The 15,239-nt window shown below is 39.2% G+C and overlaps 1 protein-coding gene across 10 annotated transcripts in view; it reads left to right on the top strand.

Annotated features, from left to right (window-relative positions):
- PPP4R3B (protein phosphatase 4 regulatory subunit 3B) overlaps positions 1–15,239 on the top strand; it is a 73,572-nt gene that overhangs the window by 16,708 nt on the left and 41,625 nt on the right. For all 10 annotated transcript variants that reach the window (XM_009184224.3, XM_021924835.2, XM_009184223.3 and 7 more), the window contains exons 4-5: positions 2,567–3,190; positions 13,078–13,155. In XM_009184224.3, the coding sequence (XP_009182488.1) occupies positions 2,567–3,190; positions 13,078–13,155 (702 nt within the window). The remainder of the gene's footprint in view (positions 1–2,566; positions 3,191–13,077; positions 13,156–15,239) is intronic.

The following is a 15,239-nucleotide window of genomic DNA, read 5'->3' as shown; positions in this document are numbered from 1 at the left end:
CTGCAACCTCTGCCTCCCGGGCTCAAGGGATTCTCCTACTTCAGCCTGCTAATAGCTGGGACTACAGGTGTGCGCCACCATGCCTGGCTAATTTTTGTATTTTTTGTAGAGACAAGGTTTCATCATGTTGCACAGGCTGGTCTTGAACTCCTGAGCTTGTGATCTGCCTGCCTCAGCCTCCCAAAGTGCTGAGATTACAGGCATGAGTGACAGCCCCCAGTTTAGGCACCAATGTTAATACTGAATTTTCCTTCTTACGTTACTCATTTTTTCATTTTTTTTTTCCTCTTTTACTGTTTCTCCTTTCCATTTGTCGTTATTTTTAAAAATTTTATATTTATTCTTTGTCATTGATTTTTATTCAGACTTTTCCACCTTTGGAAGGGATATTAGATGGAAGGGATGGTCCAGCAAAGTTAACTCTTTACTGTACCACTCAGTACTCTACTTCTTAAAGTCTGTGCATGTTGCTGAATATGTATTTAGTTTTTTGCTCCTAACTACTGCATGATATTTCACAGAATCACATGTCATGTTTTACTTTTTCAGTTCTGGGAAGTCATTGCTGATCTTTGAAGAACAATTTCAGTTTTCAATAAGCACCATATTACTTAATTATTTCTTATCACCCTCCTCCTGCCTTTTTTTTTTTTTTTTTTTTTTTTTTGGGGTAGTCTTGCTCTGTCGCCAGGCTGGAGTGCTGGCGGATCTCCAGCTCACTGCAAGCTCCAGCCTCGGGTTCCATCATTCTCCTGGCTCAGCCTCCCGGTAGCTGGGACTGGCTGCCACCTAAGCCCGGCTAGTTTTGTATTTTTTAGTAGAGCGGGGTTTCACCGTGTTAGCCAGGATGGTCTCGATCTCCTGACCTCGTGATCCATGCGTCTCGACTATAAAAAAGATGCCCTACTTACTTTTTTTTTTTTTTTTTTGTGACAGAGTTTCACTCTTGTTGCCCAGGCTGGAGTGCAATGGCGTGATCTTGGCTCGCTGCAACCTTCGCCTCCTGGGTTCAAGCGGTTCTCCTGCCTCAGCCTCTCAAGTAGCTGGGATTACGGGCATGCACCACCATGCCCAGCTAATTTTGTACTTTTAGTAGAGACAGGGTTTCTCCATGTTGGTCAGGCTGGTCTTGAACTCCCAACCTCAGGTGATCTGCCTGCCTTGGCCTCCCAAAGTGCTGGGATTATAGGAGTGAGCCACCACGCCCAAGTTTAACCCCTTATAATGAGAAAATAGAACAAAAAAGCTTCCCTGAAAAAGTTTGATGGTTCAGATGGTTCAGAGTGTCTTAAGGGGAATGGAGAATGATGAAATAGAAGGAACCATTGTAGATAAATAAATTATAAAAACAAGAGCAAAGATAATTTTGATATGTTTAGCTTTGAGAAAGCATAAATTTAGAAGTACATATGGAAATGTTAACCTTAGGAAATGGTATGGACATTTTCTTTGAAGTGAATGAAAGAAATGTGTGAAGGTAAGTTATGAGATGGAGAAATGTTAGAGGAAGTTGAGTAGTGATGGACTTTTTATTCAAAGGAAACCTCTTATCTTCTGAGACTTAAAGGTGAAGGTAATGTTTGAGAAGTTGGAAAGTGAAAAAAAAATTTAAAGCAGCAGCTGTAAGGGATGACGATAGGATTATGGAATAGAGAATTTTTATTGAAAAACCCTATCTATAGTGTAGATTTATTGTGAATCCATACAGCAGAGTTAATTGGCTATCTTTGAGATGTTATAATCAGATTGTGTTGTAGCAATACAATCCTAAAATTTCAATGGCTTGTGACAACAAAAGTTGATTTCTCCTTAATGCTGTTTGACCAGTAGGGGAAGGGGCCCTGCTCATGTGAGTCATTCAGGGACCAAGCTGGAAGAGAATTCATTTTATTTTATTTTTTTATTTTATTTTATTTTTTGAGACAGAGTCTTGCTCTGTCTCCCAGGCTGGAGTGCAGTGGTGCAATCTCAGCTCACTGCAGCCTCCACCTTCCAGGCTCCACCTTCCAGGTTCAAGTGATTCTCCTGCCTCAGCCACCTGAGTAGTTGAGATTACAGGCATATGCCACCACACCTTGCTAATTTTTGTATTTTTAGTAGAGACGGGGTTTCACCATGTTGCCCAGGCTGATTTTGAACCCCTGACCTCAAGTGACCCGCCTGCCTCAGCACCTAAAGTGCTGGGATTACAGGCGTGAGCCACCGTGCCTGGCTAGTCGTAGTGACAACATAGGGAGACACCGTCTCCACAAAAAGTAAAAGTGTTAGCTAGGTGTGGTGGCACATGCCTGTAGTCTCAGCCACTTGGGAGGCTGAGGCAGGAGGATCACTCGAGCCCAGGAGTTTAGTGTCACAGTGAGCTATGATCGCACCGCTGCACCCCAGCCTAGGCAACAGAGTTAGATCCTGTTTCTATTAAAAATAATAATAAATTAGTAGTGACTATTACTAATATTTATTCTTTGCAAGATATTTTACTTAAATTCAGTGGTCAGGGATTTGCTTTCCAAAATTTTGAATTCTTTTGTATTTTAAGGTAATTAACTGTAGACTTGGATATTTTTAGGTTCAAGGTAAAGACCCATCAGTGGAAGTCACACAGGACCTCATTGATGAATCTGAAGAAGAACGATTTGAAGAAATGCCTGAAACTAGTCATCTGATTGACCTGCCCACATGTGAACTCAATAAACTTGAAGAGATTGCTGACTTAGTTACCTCAGTGCTCTCCTCACCTATCCGTAGGGAAAAGCTGGCTCTCGCCTTGGAAAATGAAGGCTATATTAAAAAACTACTGCAGCTGTTCCAAGCTTGTGAGAACCTAGAAAACACTGAAGGCTTACACCATTTGTATGAAATTATTAGAGGAATCTTATTCCTAAATAAGGCAACTCTTTTTGAGGTAATGTTTTCTGATGAGTGTATTATGGATGTCGTGGGATGCCTTGAATATGACCCTGCTTTGGCTCAGCCAAAAAGACATAGAGAATTCTTGACCAAAACTGCAAAGTTTAAGGAAGTTATACCAATAACAGACTCTGAACTAAGGCAAAAAATACATCAGACTTACAGGGTACAGTACATTCAGGACATCATTTTGCCCACACCATCTGTTTTTGAAGAGAATTTTCTTTCTACTCTTACGTCTTTTATTTTCTTCAACAAAGTTGAGATAGTCAGCATGTTGCAGGTAAGTAAAAAGATATTCTTCACAATTCCATTTTTCAGATACTTAGTTCCCTTAATAGTTCAAGCTGGTGTTTTTACCCTCTGTTTTTTGAAAGATTTATTTTGTTTAAATGCATTATTAAGTATATTTAAAGTAAACAAAAGAAATTAGGACTTTATATCTTGTGGTTTTAGTGCAACCTTTTATTTGTTTGTTTTTTTGAATTGGAGTCTCATTCTGTCACCCAGGCTGGAATGCAGTGGCACAATCTTGGCTCACTGCAACCTGCGCCTCCCGGGTTCAAACAATTCTTCTTCCTCAGCCTCCTAATTAGCTGGGACTACAGGTGTGCGCCACCATGCCCAGCTGATTTTTTGTATTTTTAGTAGAGAAGGGGTTTCACTGTGTTGCCCAGGCTGGTGTCGAACTCCTGAGCTCAGGCAATCCGCCTGCCTCAGCCTCCTAAAGTGCTGGGATTATAGGTGTGAACCACCGTGCCTGGCCCAGCCTTTTATATTTTTAAGTGGTCTATGTTTCAGCTTTTTATAAAATATAATATTTGTGTTTCTAAAATTCAGGTAGAATATATATAACATAAAATTCACTGTTTTAACTATTTATTTATTTATTTTTTGAGATGGAGTTTTGCTCTTGTTGCCCAAGCTGGAGTGCAATGACATGATCTCTGCTCACTACAACCTCCGCCTCTTGGCAGAGAGAAGTGATTCTCCTGTCTCAGCCTCCTGAGTAGCTGGGATTACAGGCATGCGCCAGCATGCCCAGCTAATTTTTTTTGTTGGTGGTTTTTTTTTGAGATGGAGTCTTGCTCTATAGCCCAGGCTGGAGGGCAATGGTGTGCTCTTGGCTCACTGCAAGCTCCGCCTCCAGGGTTCAGGCCATTCTCCTGCCTCAGCTTCCTGAGTAGCTGGGGCTGCAGGCGCCTGCCACCGCCCCAGGCTAATTTTTTGTGTTTTTGGTGGAGATGGGGTTTCACCGTGTTAGCCAGGATGGTCTCGATCTCCTGATCTTGTGATCCACCCGCCTCGGCCTCCCAAAGTGCTGGGATTACAGGCGTGAGCCACAGCGCCCGGCCCAATTTTTTGTATTTTTAGTAGAGGGGGATTTCTCCATGTTGGTCAGGCTGGTCTCGAATTCCCGACCTGAGGTGATCCACCCACCTCGGCCTCCCTAAGTGCTGGGATTACAGGCGTGAGCCACTGCGCCCAGCCAGTTTTAACAATTTTTAAGTGTACAATTCATTGACATTAAGTATATTCGCAGTGTTATGCAACAGTCACCACTATCCATTTACAGAACTTTTTCATCATCCCAAACAGAAACTCAACCCATTGAACAGTAACTACCCATATTCCCTCTTTCCAGCTCTTGGTAATCACTATTCTACTCTTTATGAATTTGTTTATTATATATATCGATGATGCAGCTATTTATTATTATTATTATTATTGTTATTATTTTGAGACGGAGTTTCACTCTTGTTGCCCAAGCTGGAGTACAGTGGTGTGATTTTGGCTCATTGTAACCTCCATCTTCTGGGTTCAAGCGATTCTCCTGCCTCAGCCTCCCCAGTAGCTGGGATTACAGGTGTGTGCCACCACACTCGACTAATTTTTTTGTATTTTTCGTAGAAACAGGGTTTCACCATGTTGGCCAGGCTGGTCTCAAACTCCTGACCTCAGGTGATCCACCCTCCTTGGCCTCCCAAAGTGCTGGAATTATAGGTGTGAGCCGCTGCACCTGGCTGATGCAGCTATATTTAACGTTTTTCCTGTCTGTCCCGCGAATACTCACCAATAATGCTTGGCTGCAGCATTTACCCTGAGACAGCTTTGCCACAAAATACCTAGCTTTTATTATTATTTTCGCATTGCTGTGGTATATTAATTCTAGAAAACATAGCATTCCTGCCCATGATATTAATGTCGTTCTCAAACATTTGTTGGCCAAAGATTCATTTGATGAATCTGATTTTTTTTTAAATAGACGATTTTGATGATTCAAACAATTCTGATGTTAGTTCTGTTTAGAAGTAACTCCAGGAACAGTTTTTATATTTTATTTTCACATTGAAAATCAGATTTGCTTCAGCCTCAAAGAGCGTGTTTATGTAAAATGAAATGAGTGCTGGCAGCAAGTTGCACTTTTTTTTCTAATTGGGGAAAGGGTTAAAAGTATCTTTTCTTCCATTTTGAGAGATACTGTTATTATTGGGTTGTATATGAGTATGTGGCTATTTGCTATAAGAAGGTGATTTTATTCTGTCTCACTGAGTTGTGAAATAGGAGCTTTATACTATATTTATCATGCTAATCCTTTACACCCTAACAGTATAAAAAGCATGCTTTTAAAGTACTTGTAACGGTAGACTATACTAAGCTTTCTGCATAACTGCTTTTGTTATTTCCATATCAATCACTAAGTTTATTGAGCAGCTACTATATACTTAGTGTTATGGATCTCAGAGTGTGGTTTGTGGACCTCTGAAAGTCCCTGAGACCCTCTTGGAGGCATTTATGAGGTTTTCCTTTTTCTAGTTTGATGTCAGTGTGAGGCTGTGTGTTTTTTTTTCATGTACTTTTGCCTAAAGAACATATTGCAACAAATTGAATGACAAAAAAGATAAATGAGTGTCTAGTTGTCTTCTGTTAGGCCAGATATTGAGATTTGCAAAAATGTAAAAGGGGCTACTCTTTTTACTAAAAGTTTAAAATTTTGGATCATATAGCCGTTTCTCTTAAAACATTTATATAAACATAAAATAACTTATTTTAAAAAATGAATTCATAAATATTTTCACAAGTCTTGGTTTTAATTGTATTTATGGCAAATATTGATGAACATAACGTGCATAATGAAAGCTCTTCAGGGTCCTCCATAATTTTTTAAAATTCATTTTATTTTTTATATAGAGACAGGATCTGACTGTATTGCCCAGGCTGGTCTCAAACTCCTGGCCTCAAGTGATCCTCCTCACCCTCCCAAAGTGCTGAGATTATAGGTGTGAGCCACTGTACCTAGCCTCTGCATAATTCTTTTTTTTTTTTTTTTTTTTTTTTTTTTGAGACGGAGTCTCGCTCTGTCACCCAGGCTGGAGTGCAGTGGCCGGATCTCAGCTCACTGCAAGCTCTGCCTCCTGGGTTTACGCCATTCTCCTGCCTCAGCCTCCCGAGTAGCTGGGACTACAGGCGCCCGCCACCTCGCCCGGCTAAGTTTTTGTATTTTTAGTAGAGACGGGGTTTCACTGTGTTAGCCAGGATAGTCTCGATCTCCTGACCTCGTGATCCGCCCGTCTCGGCCTCCCAAAGTGCTGGGATTACAGGCTTGAGCCACCGCGCCCGGCCTGCATAATTCTTAAGAGTTTAGGCCAGGTGTGGTGGCTCATGCCTGTAATCCCAGCACTTTGGAAGGCCAAGGCAAGAGGATCACTTATGGTCAGGAGTTTGAGACCAGCCTGACCAACATGGCGAAACTCCATCTCTACTAAAAATACAAAAATTAGCCAGGCATGGTGGCACGTGCCTGTAATCCCAGCTACTCAGGAGGCTGAAGTGGGAGAATTGCTTGAACCCAGGAGGCGGAGGTTGCAGTGAGCTGAGATTGCACTACTGTACTCCAGCCAGGGTGACAGAGCGAGACTATCTGAAAAAAAAAAAAAAAAAAAAAGAGTTTAAAAGGGTCCTGATACAAATAATTGAATTCTGTCTCTGACTTAGTGCCAGCTAATAGACTTCATTTTGTGACATTTCCCACCAATAGCCACCTATTATTGTTACTTTATTTTTTTATGTAGGATTTACTTTTCTTTCAGATCATTTATTCACCTACCAATTTTTTGTTATTCCCCAATAATGAGTGTGGGGAAGGTTAGATGTACACATTAGGTTCTTTTTATAATATATAGGACCTGTTTATTTTTAAACCATAGTACACAATTCAGGGTGCTATTTCACTTGTTGACAGAAAAACGTTTAATAATCTTAGGAGATTGGAAATAGAGTCACAGTCTGTAGTTGATAAAAAGGGGACCCAGTAAGAGAAGCTCAAATGTAGCTTTCACATGACTGTTCTTGTCTTCAGAAGGGTTTCCAAATTCATAATAGTAAATTGTAAATACTTTTATATATTCAGAAAATAAATTATGTAAACTATAAATATTTGTAAACCTTTGTATGTCATTTTATGTATTTTACAATAGGTTTATTTGTGAAGGCTATAATTACATAAATCAAGTGCAGCTTTTTCTTTTCCTAAAAGAAGACTTAATCATTTCTGCTTCATGAGATGCATTTCATGAAATAGCCAGATTCTGTGAACTGTTATTTACGTAAGGTTTACTACTTAATTATCTCTTATGTGCCAGCAAAGATGTTGATTTTTTTTTTTTTTTTTTTTTTTTTTTTTTTTTTTTTTTAGATTCAGAGGGTACTTTGTTACATGGGTATTGCATGAGTAATGGTGGAGATTGGGCTTCTAGTGTACCTATCACTCAGATGTTGAACACGGTGCCCAGTAGATAATTTTTAAACCTTCATTCCCCTCCCATCCTACCCCTTTTTGGAGTTCCCAGTGTCTGTTATCTCCATCTTAATGTCCATGTGTACCCACTTGTAAGTGAGAACGTGCACTGTATGATTTTCTGCCTCTGAGTTCACTTAGGATAATGGCCTCCAGCTCCATTCACGTTGCTACAAAAGACATGATTTCATTCTTTTTTAACATTTCGTTTGTATTCCACAGTATATATATATACACCCCATTTTGTTTGTCTAATCATCTTTTGGTAGACACTTAGGTGGGTTCCATGACTTTGCTATTGTGAATAGTGCTGCAATCAACATACAAGTGCAAGTGTCTTTTTAATATAATGCATTTTTTTCCTTTGGGTATGAATTGTGTTTTCAACTATGTGTGAAAAGGAAAGAAATAAGATTGTGGCCAGTGGTCTCTATTTTATTTTATTTTTTGTAGAGGTGGGGGTTTTGCTATGTTGCCTAAACTATTCTTAACTGGCCTCAAGCAATCCTGGTGCCCAGGCTTCAAAAGTATTGGGATAACAGGCGTGAACCACCATACCTGGCCCTGCAGTGGCCTCTAAGCCCTTATTTCCTAAAGTCTCACTCTGAGATTTCCATGTAGAAATTTTTGGCTAGGTAGTAGGTGTTTCCAGATACCTATCTGGCTGTCTAGTACACTCACTTGTAGTTTCTTTTTTTTTTTTTTGAGATGGAGTCTCGCTCTGTCCCCCAGGCTGGATTGCAGTGGCATGATCTCGGCTCACTGCAAGCTTCACCTCCTGGGTTCACGCCATTCTCCTGCCTCAGCCTCCCGAGTAGCTGGGACTACAGGCACCCACCACTAGCCCAGCTAATTTTTTGTGTTTTTAGTAGAGACGGGGTTTCACCACGTTAGCCAGGATGGTCTCAATCTCCTGACCTCGTGATCCGCCTGCCTCAGCCTCCCAAAGTGTTGGGATTACAGGAGTGAGCCACCACACCTGGCCACCTGTGGTTTCTTAAATGAGCATTAACTTGCTGCTGTGTGAGTTGTAGAAGGCAAGTGAATATGTAAGAATTTTATGTAACTGGGCCAAAGTCAGGTAGTACAAAGGTCCTTATAAATCCTAGCCTAAATTAGGTTAATTAACTGTTGCATTATATGGAAGTACTTAGCATAGTCACTGGCTCCTAGTATGTGTGCTAATACATGTTGACAATGTCTTAAGCATAATAGGGACAGAAGACTTTTGCGACTCTGAATTTTCTACCTAATTGCAGATCAAAATCCCCTGAGCCCAGAATTGAGCAACATTCTTTTAAAATGTTTTAGTAATTAATTTTTTTTTTTTTTTTTTGAGACAGTCTCCCTCTGTCGCCCAGGCTGGAGTGCAGTGGCGCCATCTTGGCTCACTGCAGCCTCTGCCTCCCAGGTTCAAGAGATTCTCAAGCTTCAGCCTCCCCGGAAGCTGGGATAACAGGCAGCAGCCACCACGCCTGGCTAATTTTTGTATTTTTAGTATAGACAGAGTTTCACTGTGTTGGCCAGGCTGGTCTCTAACTCCCAACCTCAGGTGGTCCACCCGCCTCAGCCTCCCAGAGTGCTGGGATTACAGGCATGAGCCACTGCCCCCAGCCAGAAATTAAATTTTTGAAAGCAAATAAAGTGAGGTTGTTTCTGCACAAACAGCTACAGAATAAGATCCTTTTCAGAACAGAATGTTTTAATTTCTCTCCTTACTAGAAATGATAGAGGACAGAAATCTCAAATGTTGACATTTTAACACATTTACATATATTATATTATATACATATTTCTGCTATTCCATAGGTAAGAGTTAAGCTTAAAATTAGCCCAGCAGGATCAGCAGTTTAGTTTTCCTTTTAACATATTTTGCAGATACTAAGGTTTTGGCACCAAGAGAGAAAAATTTCTAACTTTCCATCCCAGTTACAAATTAAATATGTAAAATCTTCAAATACTCTTTGAAAGACTGTTTAGAGTAATAGGGCTTTTCATTTTGTTTTTAGGATTTTTCTTTGGATTCAAGTACAGGATTTAATATATTTTATCTTACTAGATTTGGCCCATTCCAGCTTGTGTGTGTATCTTTTGCTTTGATTTGATTCATAAGTTTGATTCAACCTCAAACTTATGTTTGAAGTTTGAAATACTTAGGAACCTGTCCTGTGGTTTACCTAGTAGGAGTGACAAAAACCTCATTAATTATTTGGGAGGCCTGGATTCTAAATCCATCTGTCACTAACTACCCTCAGAAAAATTCACTTTTTGGACCTCAGTCTCTTGAAATTTAAAATTGCACTTGACAGTCTCTGTAACAATGTTGCAAAATCTGATCTAATTCTAAGCTTCTGTGTTTATATGTTTCTAAAAATGAATGGGTTCTATTTTTTCTTTTGTTTGCCCTGTATTTATATTACTGCAAAGAAAAGAGTTTGATTTAGACTGTTTAGAAGCAACCTCTTTTTTTCCCCACAGTGTTTTTTTATGTTATCCAGAAAAGCAGCCACACAAATTTTGACTTAAATATATAGGTTTTATTAAAACAAGAGCTGTTAAAACCAAATAGAAAAGAAAAACTAAAGAGATTAGTTTGATTACTTGGAGAACCAGAGATTTTGGAGTAAGTATTTCAACTATATGATAGGCTTTAAGTTATTGATTATTTGCTTCCTTAATAAATATATTGGAACAGAGTGCTTTTATAGCTTAATGAATACTAGCAAGAGTAATGCTGGAAATCAGGAAAAAATACTAGGAATCCACATTCTCTTAATGGACTGTAATAATTGAGATTGCTTCTATCTGTAATATTTTATGCAGTTCTACTTATCAGCTCACAAGTACCGAATCATATAAGAAGAATTCAAGTGGGAAATTGCATTTATCAAGGAGTTGGAACTTTTTTCTTATGAAAATGTTTTGAAAAAGTTAAATTTTCAGGTAGTAAAGGATGAAGATGTAATCTACAACAGATGCAGGAAAATAGAAATTTATAAAAGGTGTGAATGGAGGTAAATATGTACTTACTCACCCTAACCTAAAATATTGAGACTAAAAGTATTTGGAAAAAGTAGGCTGGGCATGGTGGCTCATGGCTGTAGTCCTGGCACTTTGGGAGGCTGAGGTGGGAGGATTGCTTGAGGCCAGGAGTTCGATACCAGCCTGGGCAACAAAGTGAACCACCCCCCATCTCTACAAAAAGTTTAAAAAATTAGGCAGGTGTGGTGGCACGTGCCCACGGTCTCTGTTACATGGGAGTCTGAGGGAGGAAGATTGCTTGAGTCCAGGAGGTCCAGGCTATAGTGAGCCATGTTTGTACCACTGCACTCCAGCCTGGGCAACAGAGTGAGACTCAAGAAAAAGAAAAAGGAAAAAGTAACTTAAGGGCTAAATAAAAGATTACGGCCGGGCGCGGTGGCTCACGCCTGTAATCCCAGCACTTTGGGAGGCCGAGGCGGGCGGATCACAAGGTCAGGAGATCGAGACCATGGTGAAACCCCGTCTCTACTAAAAATACAAAAAATGAGCCGGGCGCAGTGGCGGGCGCCTGTAGTTCCAGCTACTCGGGAGGCTGAGGCAGGAGAATGGCGTGAACCCAGGAGGCGGAGCTTGCAGTGAGCCAGGATCGCGCCACTGCACTCCAGCTTGGGCGACAGAGCGAGACTCCGTCTCAAAAAAAAAAAAAAAAAAAAAGATTACGTATGCATATAACTCCCTCAAAATATGGATGTTCAGGCTGCAATGCATAAGGTCCAAAAGGAGTCAATGAAATACCAAAGGAAACACCATTCTGAGTCAAACTAAATGATTTATCTACCAGTGTCTTGTCTTTAAGTAGCACCAATTGATTTTTAGTGGAATAGCATGTTATACTCTGATTGTACGTAGTGGTTTCTATTCATTTTTTAAAAATATATGTTCCACCTTATTTCAAAAAGGACTTAAGGGATTGATACCACTTAATGTATGATCCTCAGTAAGAAAAAGGACAGGTAGTTGGGGGTGTATCCTTTAAATGTTAGGGTTTTATTTTACTATCAACTCTACAGATACTATTGTTATAAACTTTTTTAGAACAAGTTACTTTAATGGAAATTACATTTCATAAAAATGAATTTTGAAGATAACTGAAGCTTAAAACCACCAATAATTTCCATCAATTTTTTAGCAGATTTTGATGAAATCTCTAAGGTGAATTTTAATATTTATGCCCATTTTTTCTTTTGTAATTTAATAGTCTTTGTAGAAAATTAGAAAATATAGATAACCAAAAAAGAAAATCACTCATAACCTATCACCAAGCAATAACCATAGTTAACATTCTAACGTGTACTCCTTCTAGACTTTAGACACACAAATTTATTTATGATTATTATTATTTTGTTGTTGTTGTTGTTGTTGAGTTGTTGCCCAGGCTGGAGTGCAATGGCACAGTCTCGGCTCACCGCAACCTCTGCCTCCCAGGTTCAAGCGATTCTCCTGTCTCAGCCTCCCTAGTAGCTGGGATTACAGGCATGTGCCACCACGCCCGGCTAGTTTTGTATTCTTAGTAGAGATGGGGTTACTCCATGTTGGTCAGGCTGGTCTCAAACTCCCGACCTCAGGTGATCCACCCGCCTCAGCCTCCCAAAGTGCTGGAATTGCAGGCGTGAGCCACCGCACCCAGCCCACAAATTTATTTTTTAAAAGTACATGCTTGACTAAATTTTTCTGTTTGTCCTTTTAAACAACGCCTGGAGAAATTAGCACTTGTCTTTCTTTTTAATACCTCAGAGTCATTAGTATGAAAAGCAGTTATTGTAGTGTTTTGTCATTTAGTTATATCCTTGGGGACCACAAGAACGTGTAAGACTCTGCACCAGTTGTAGGTTACTGTATTTTATGAGTTCTTGTATTTTAAATAGCTTTGTAACTTTATCTGCTGCCAGAATTCAGCCTCCTTTACTGTTTTCCTTGTTCCTTGTCTTATAATTCTTCTGGTTTTCTCATCTGTTATGGACTAACAATAAGATCCTTAGACTTGTTTGAATTATGTTTAAATTAAGAGAAAGTAGACCCTGAAAGGGGGCTAGAGAATCTAAATTCAGTGAGTTTTCACATAACACCTCTAGAACAAATATTTTTGGTTTCCAAAGAGTTATTTGTAGTTGAGGTTTTTAGTTAAAGTAGATATTGATGTATTTATAACAAGAATTGAATGGTGTAGTCAAATTTTACAAAATTTTAACACACAAATATACCCCAGAATATTAGGTTTCATAATGAAAATGCTACTTGTCAGCTATTTTTTATAATTTGTGTAAGTCATATAAATGAGTATAACCTTATCTTTTTGTTAATATTTCATAGTAATTATTTTTTTCATGCAGGAAGATGAGAAGTTTTTGTCTGAAGTTTTTGCACAATTAACAGATGAGGCTACAGATGATGATAAACGGCGTGAATTGGTAAGTTATGAAATTCAAACTCTTATAGAGCACTTATGCTTTTGACATGCACAGCTTTTAATCTTGAATTTGCTAACTTGAGACAGTTTTTTGTAATTAGATTAGTAAGAGATGAAAAGTGTGTATTTAAATTGAACTACAAAATGATTATTCAGAGTTTCTAAAATTTGTTTGTTTCTAGAATTTGTATATTTTAGAAAATTCTTAGGATGCTCTGATGTATCACCCCCCACCATTGTATGCCTTATAAATCCCCAAACCAGATAAGTGCCTTATGTTAGAACACAACTACAAAACTCAGACGTTTTTATAGTTGCAGAAGTTTACATTATAGCGATGCTTCTTTTTTTCTTTTTTTTTTTTTTTGAGACGGAGTTTCACTCTTGTTGCCCAGGCTGGAGTGCAATGGTGCGATCTCGGCTGACCGCAACCTCTGCCTCCCAGGTTCAAGCGATTCTCCTGCCTCAGCTTCCCGAGTAGCTGGGATTACAGACATGCGTCACCACGCCCAGCTAATTTTGTATTTTTAGTAGAGACGGAGTTTCTCCATGTTGGTCAGGCTGGTCTCGAACTCCTGACCTGAGGTGATCCGCCCGCCTCAGCCTCCCAAAGTGCTGGGATTACAGGCATGAGCCACTGCGCCCAGCCACGATGCTTTTCTTTTTAAACAAGAGATAAGGAAAATGCTTCCTGAATAAACGATGTAAATAATTTGGTTCTTTGGAAATTTTTTGTTTTTTATTATAAGCATTTTCTTTGAGATATAAACCATTTTGAGGAAGAGAATAGTGATTGCCGTTTGCCAGATGTTTGACATTTTTTTCAAATATAATGAGATGAGAAGGGAAAGTATATATTATAGTAATGCATATTCAGTTCTATAATTTAGCCATCTATATTGAATTACTAATATAATATCTTCAGTTTCAGATTTTTATTTATTGGGATTTCACAAAATAATGAAAGATGGCTGATTTAAAACCTGTAAGTCATCTTTAGTGTAGTTACTTACTAATAACCTACTTAGTTTTCTCAATTGTAATAGTGGTGTTTTAGACTAGGGAAGCTTTGATGTACATTTCAGTCCTTAAACCAGTATTATGTTTTTGGGAGATTACTGGGGACCCAGCTAGAGTTGAGTTACAGGATGGTTTCTGTGAAAATATGTGTTCATAATTCAAAACAAATTTCTTACCTGGCATGTTTGCACTGAATGTCTTTAAAGAGTTAATTGGTCAATGTTAACCTTCTGAAAGATCTCATCTTTTTTTATTTTTTCTTTTTGAAAAAGAGTCTTGCTCTTTTGCCCAGGCTGGAGTGCAGTGGCACGATTTCAACTCACTGCAACCTCTGCCACCTGGGTTCAAGTGATTCTCGTGCCTCAGCCTCCCGAGTAGCTGTGATTACAGGCACGTGCCACCATGCCCAGCTAATTTTTGTATTTTTAGTAGAGACAGAGTTTCACCTGTTGGTCAGGCTGGTCTCAAACCCCTGGAATCAAGTGATCCACCTGCCTCAGCCTCCCAAAGTGTTGGGATTACAGGCGCGAGCCACCATGCCCCGCCAGATGTCATCTTTTCAGAGTAGCCTGGTGCCTCACAACTGATATTTAAAAACATATTAAAAATTAGCACCCCATTAAAAGTATATCTTGCATTTTTGCGTACTAATAGATCAATAGGCAAATCCAGCATCTTAAACAAAGTATGCATACTCTCATTTGCCTTTTATCACCAAATATCTCTGTTGACCTATAAGGTCCCAATGGAGTAAGAAAAATGTTCTAATAACATATTTCAAAGGTTCACTTAGAAAGATGTGTTGTCAAACACTGCTATTCACTGGAAAAAAAAAAGAAAAAAGCAGCTTGTGATGCATCTTTCAGAAAGCCAGCTTACATTTACCTTTTATTGGTGGATTTCTCTTTCTGCTTAACAGCGTCCAGTAATGCAAGTTTTACTTTTAATGGGGTGCTAATTTTTAGTTTGTTTTTAATGTAGTTTTGAGGAGCCAGGAAACTCCAAAAAAGATGAGATCCTTCAGAAGGGTGAATACCACACCATGGTAGATTATTACTATAGTGT

This window comes from Papio anubis, chromosome 14 (assembly GCF_008728515.1).
Source record: "Papio anubis isolate 15944 chromosome 14, Panubis1.0, whole genome shotgun sequence".
In the NCBI taxonomy this organism is placed as follows: Eukaryota; Metazoa; Chordata; class Mammalia; order Primates; family Cercopithecidae; genus Papio; species Papio anubis.
The sequence above is the reverse complement of the archived record's forward strand: the minus strand, read 5'-3'. Positions and strand labels throughout refer to the sequence as shown.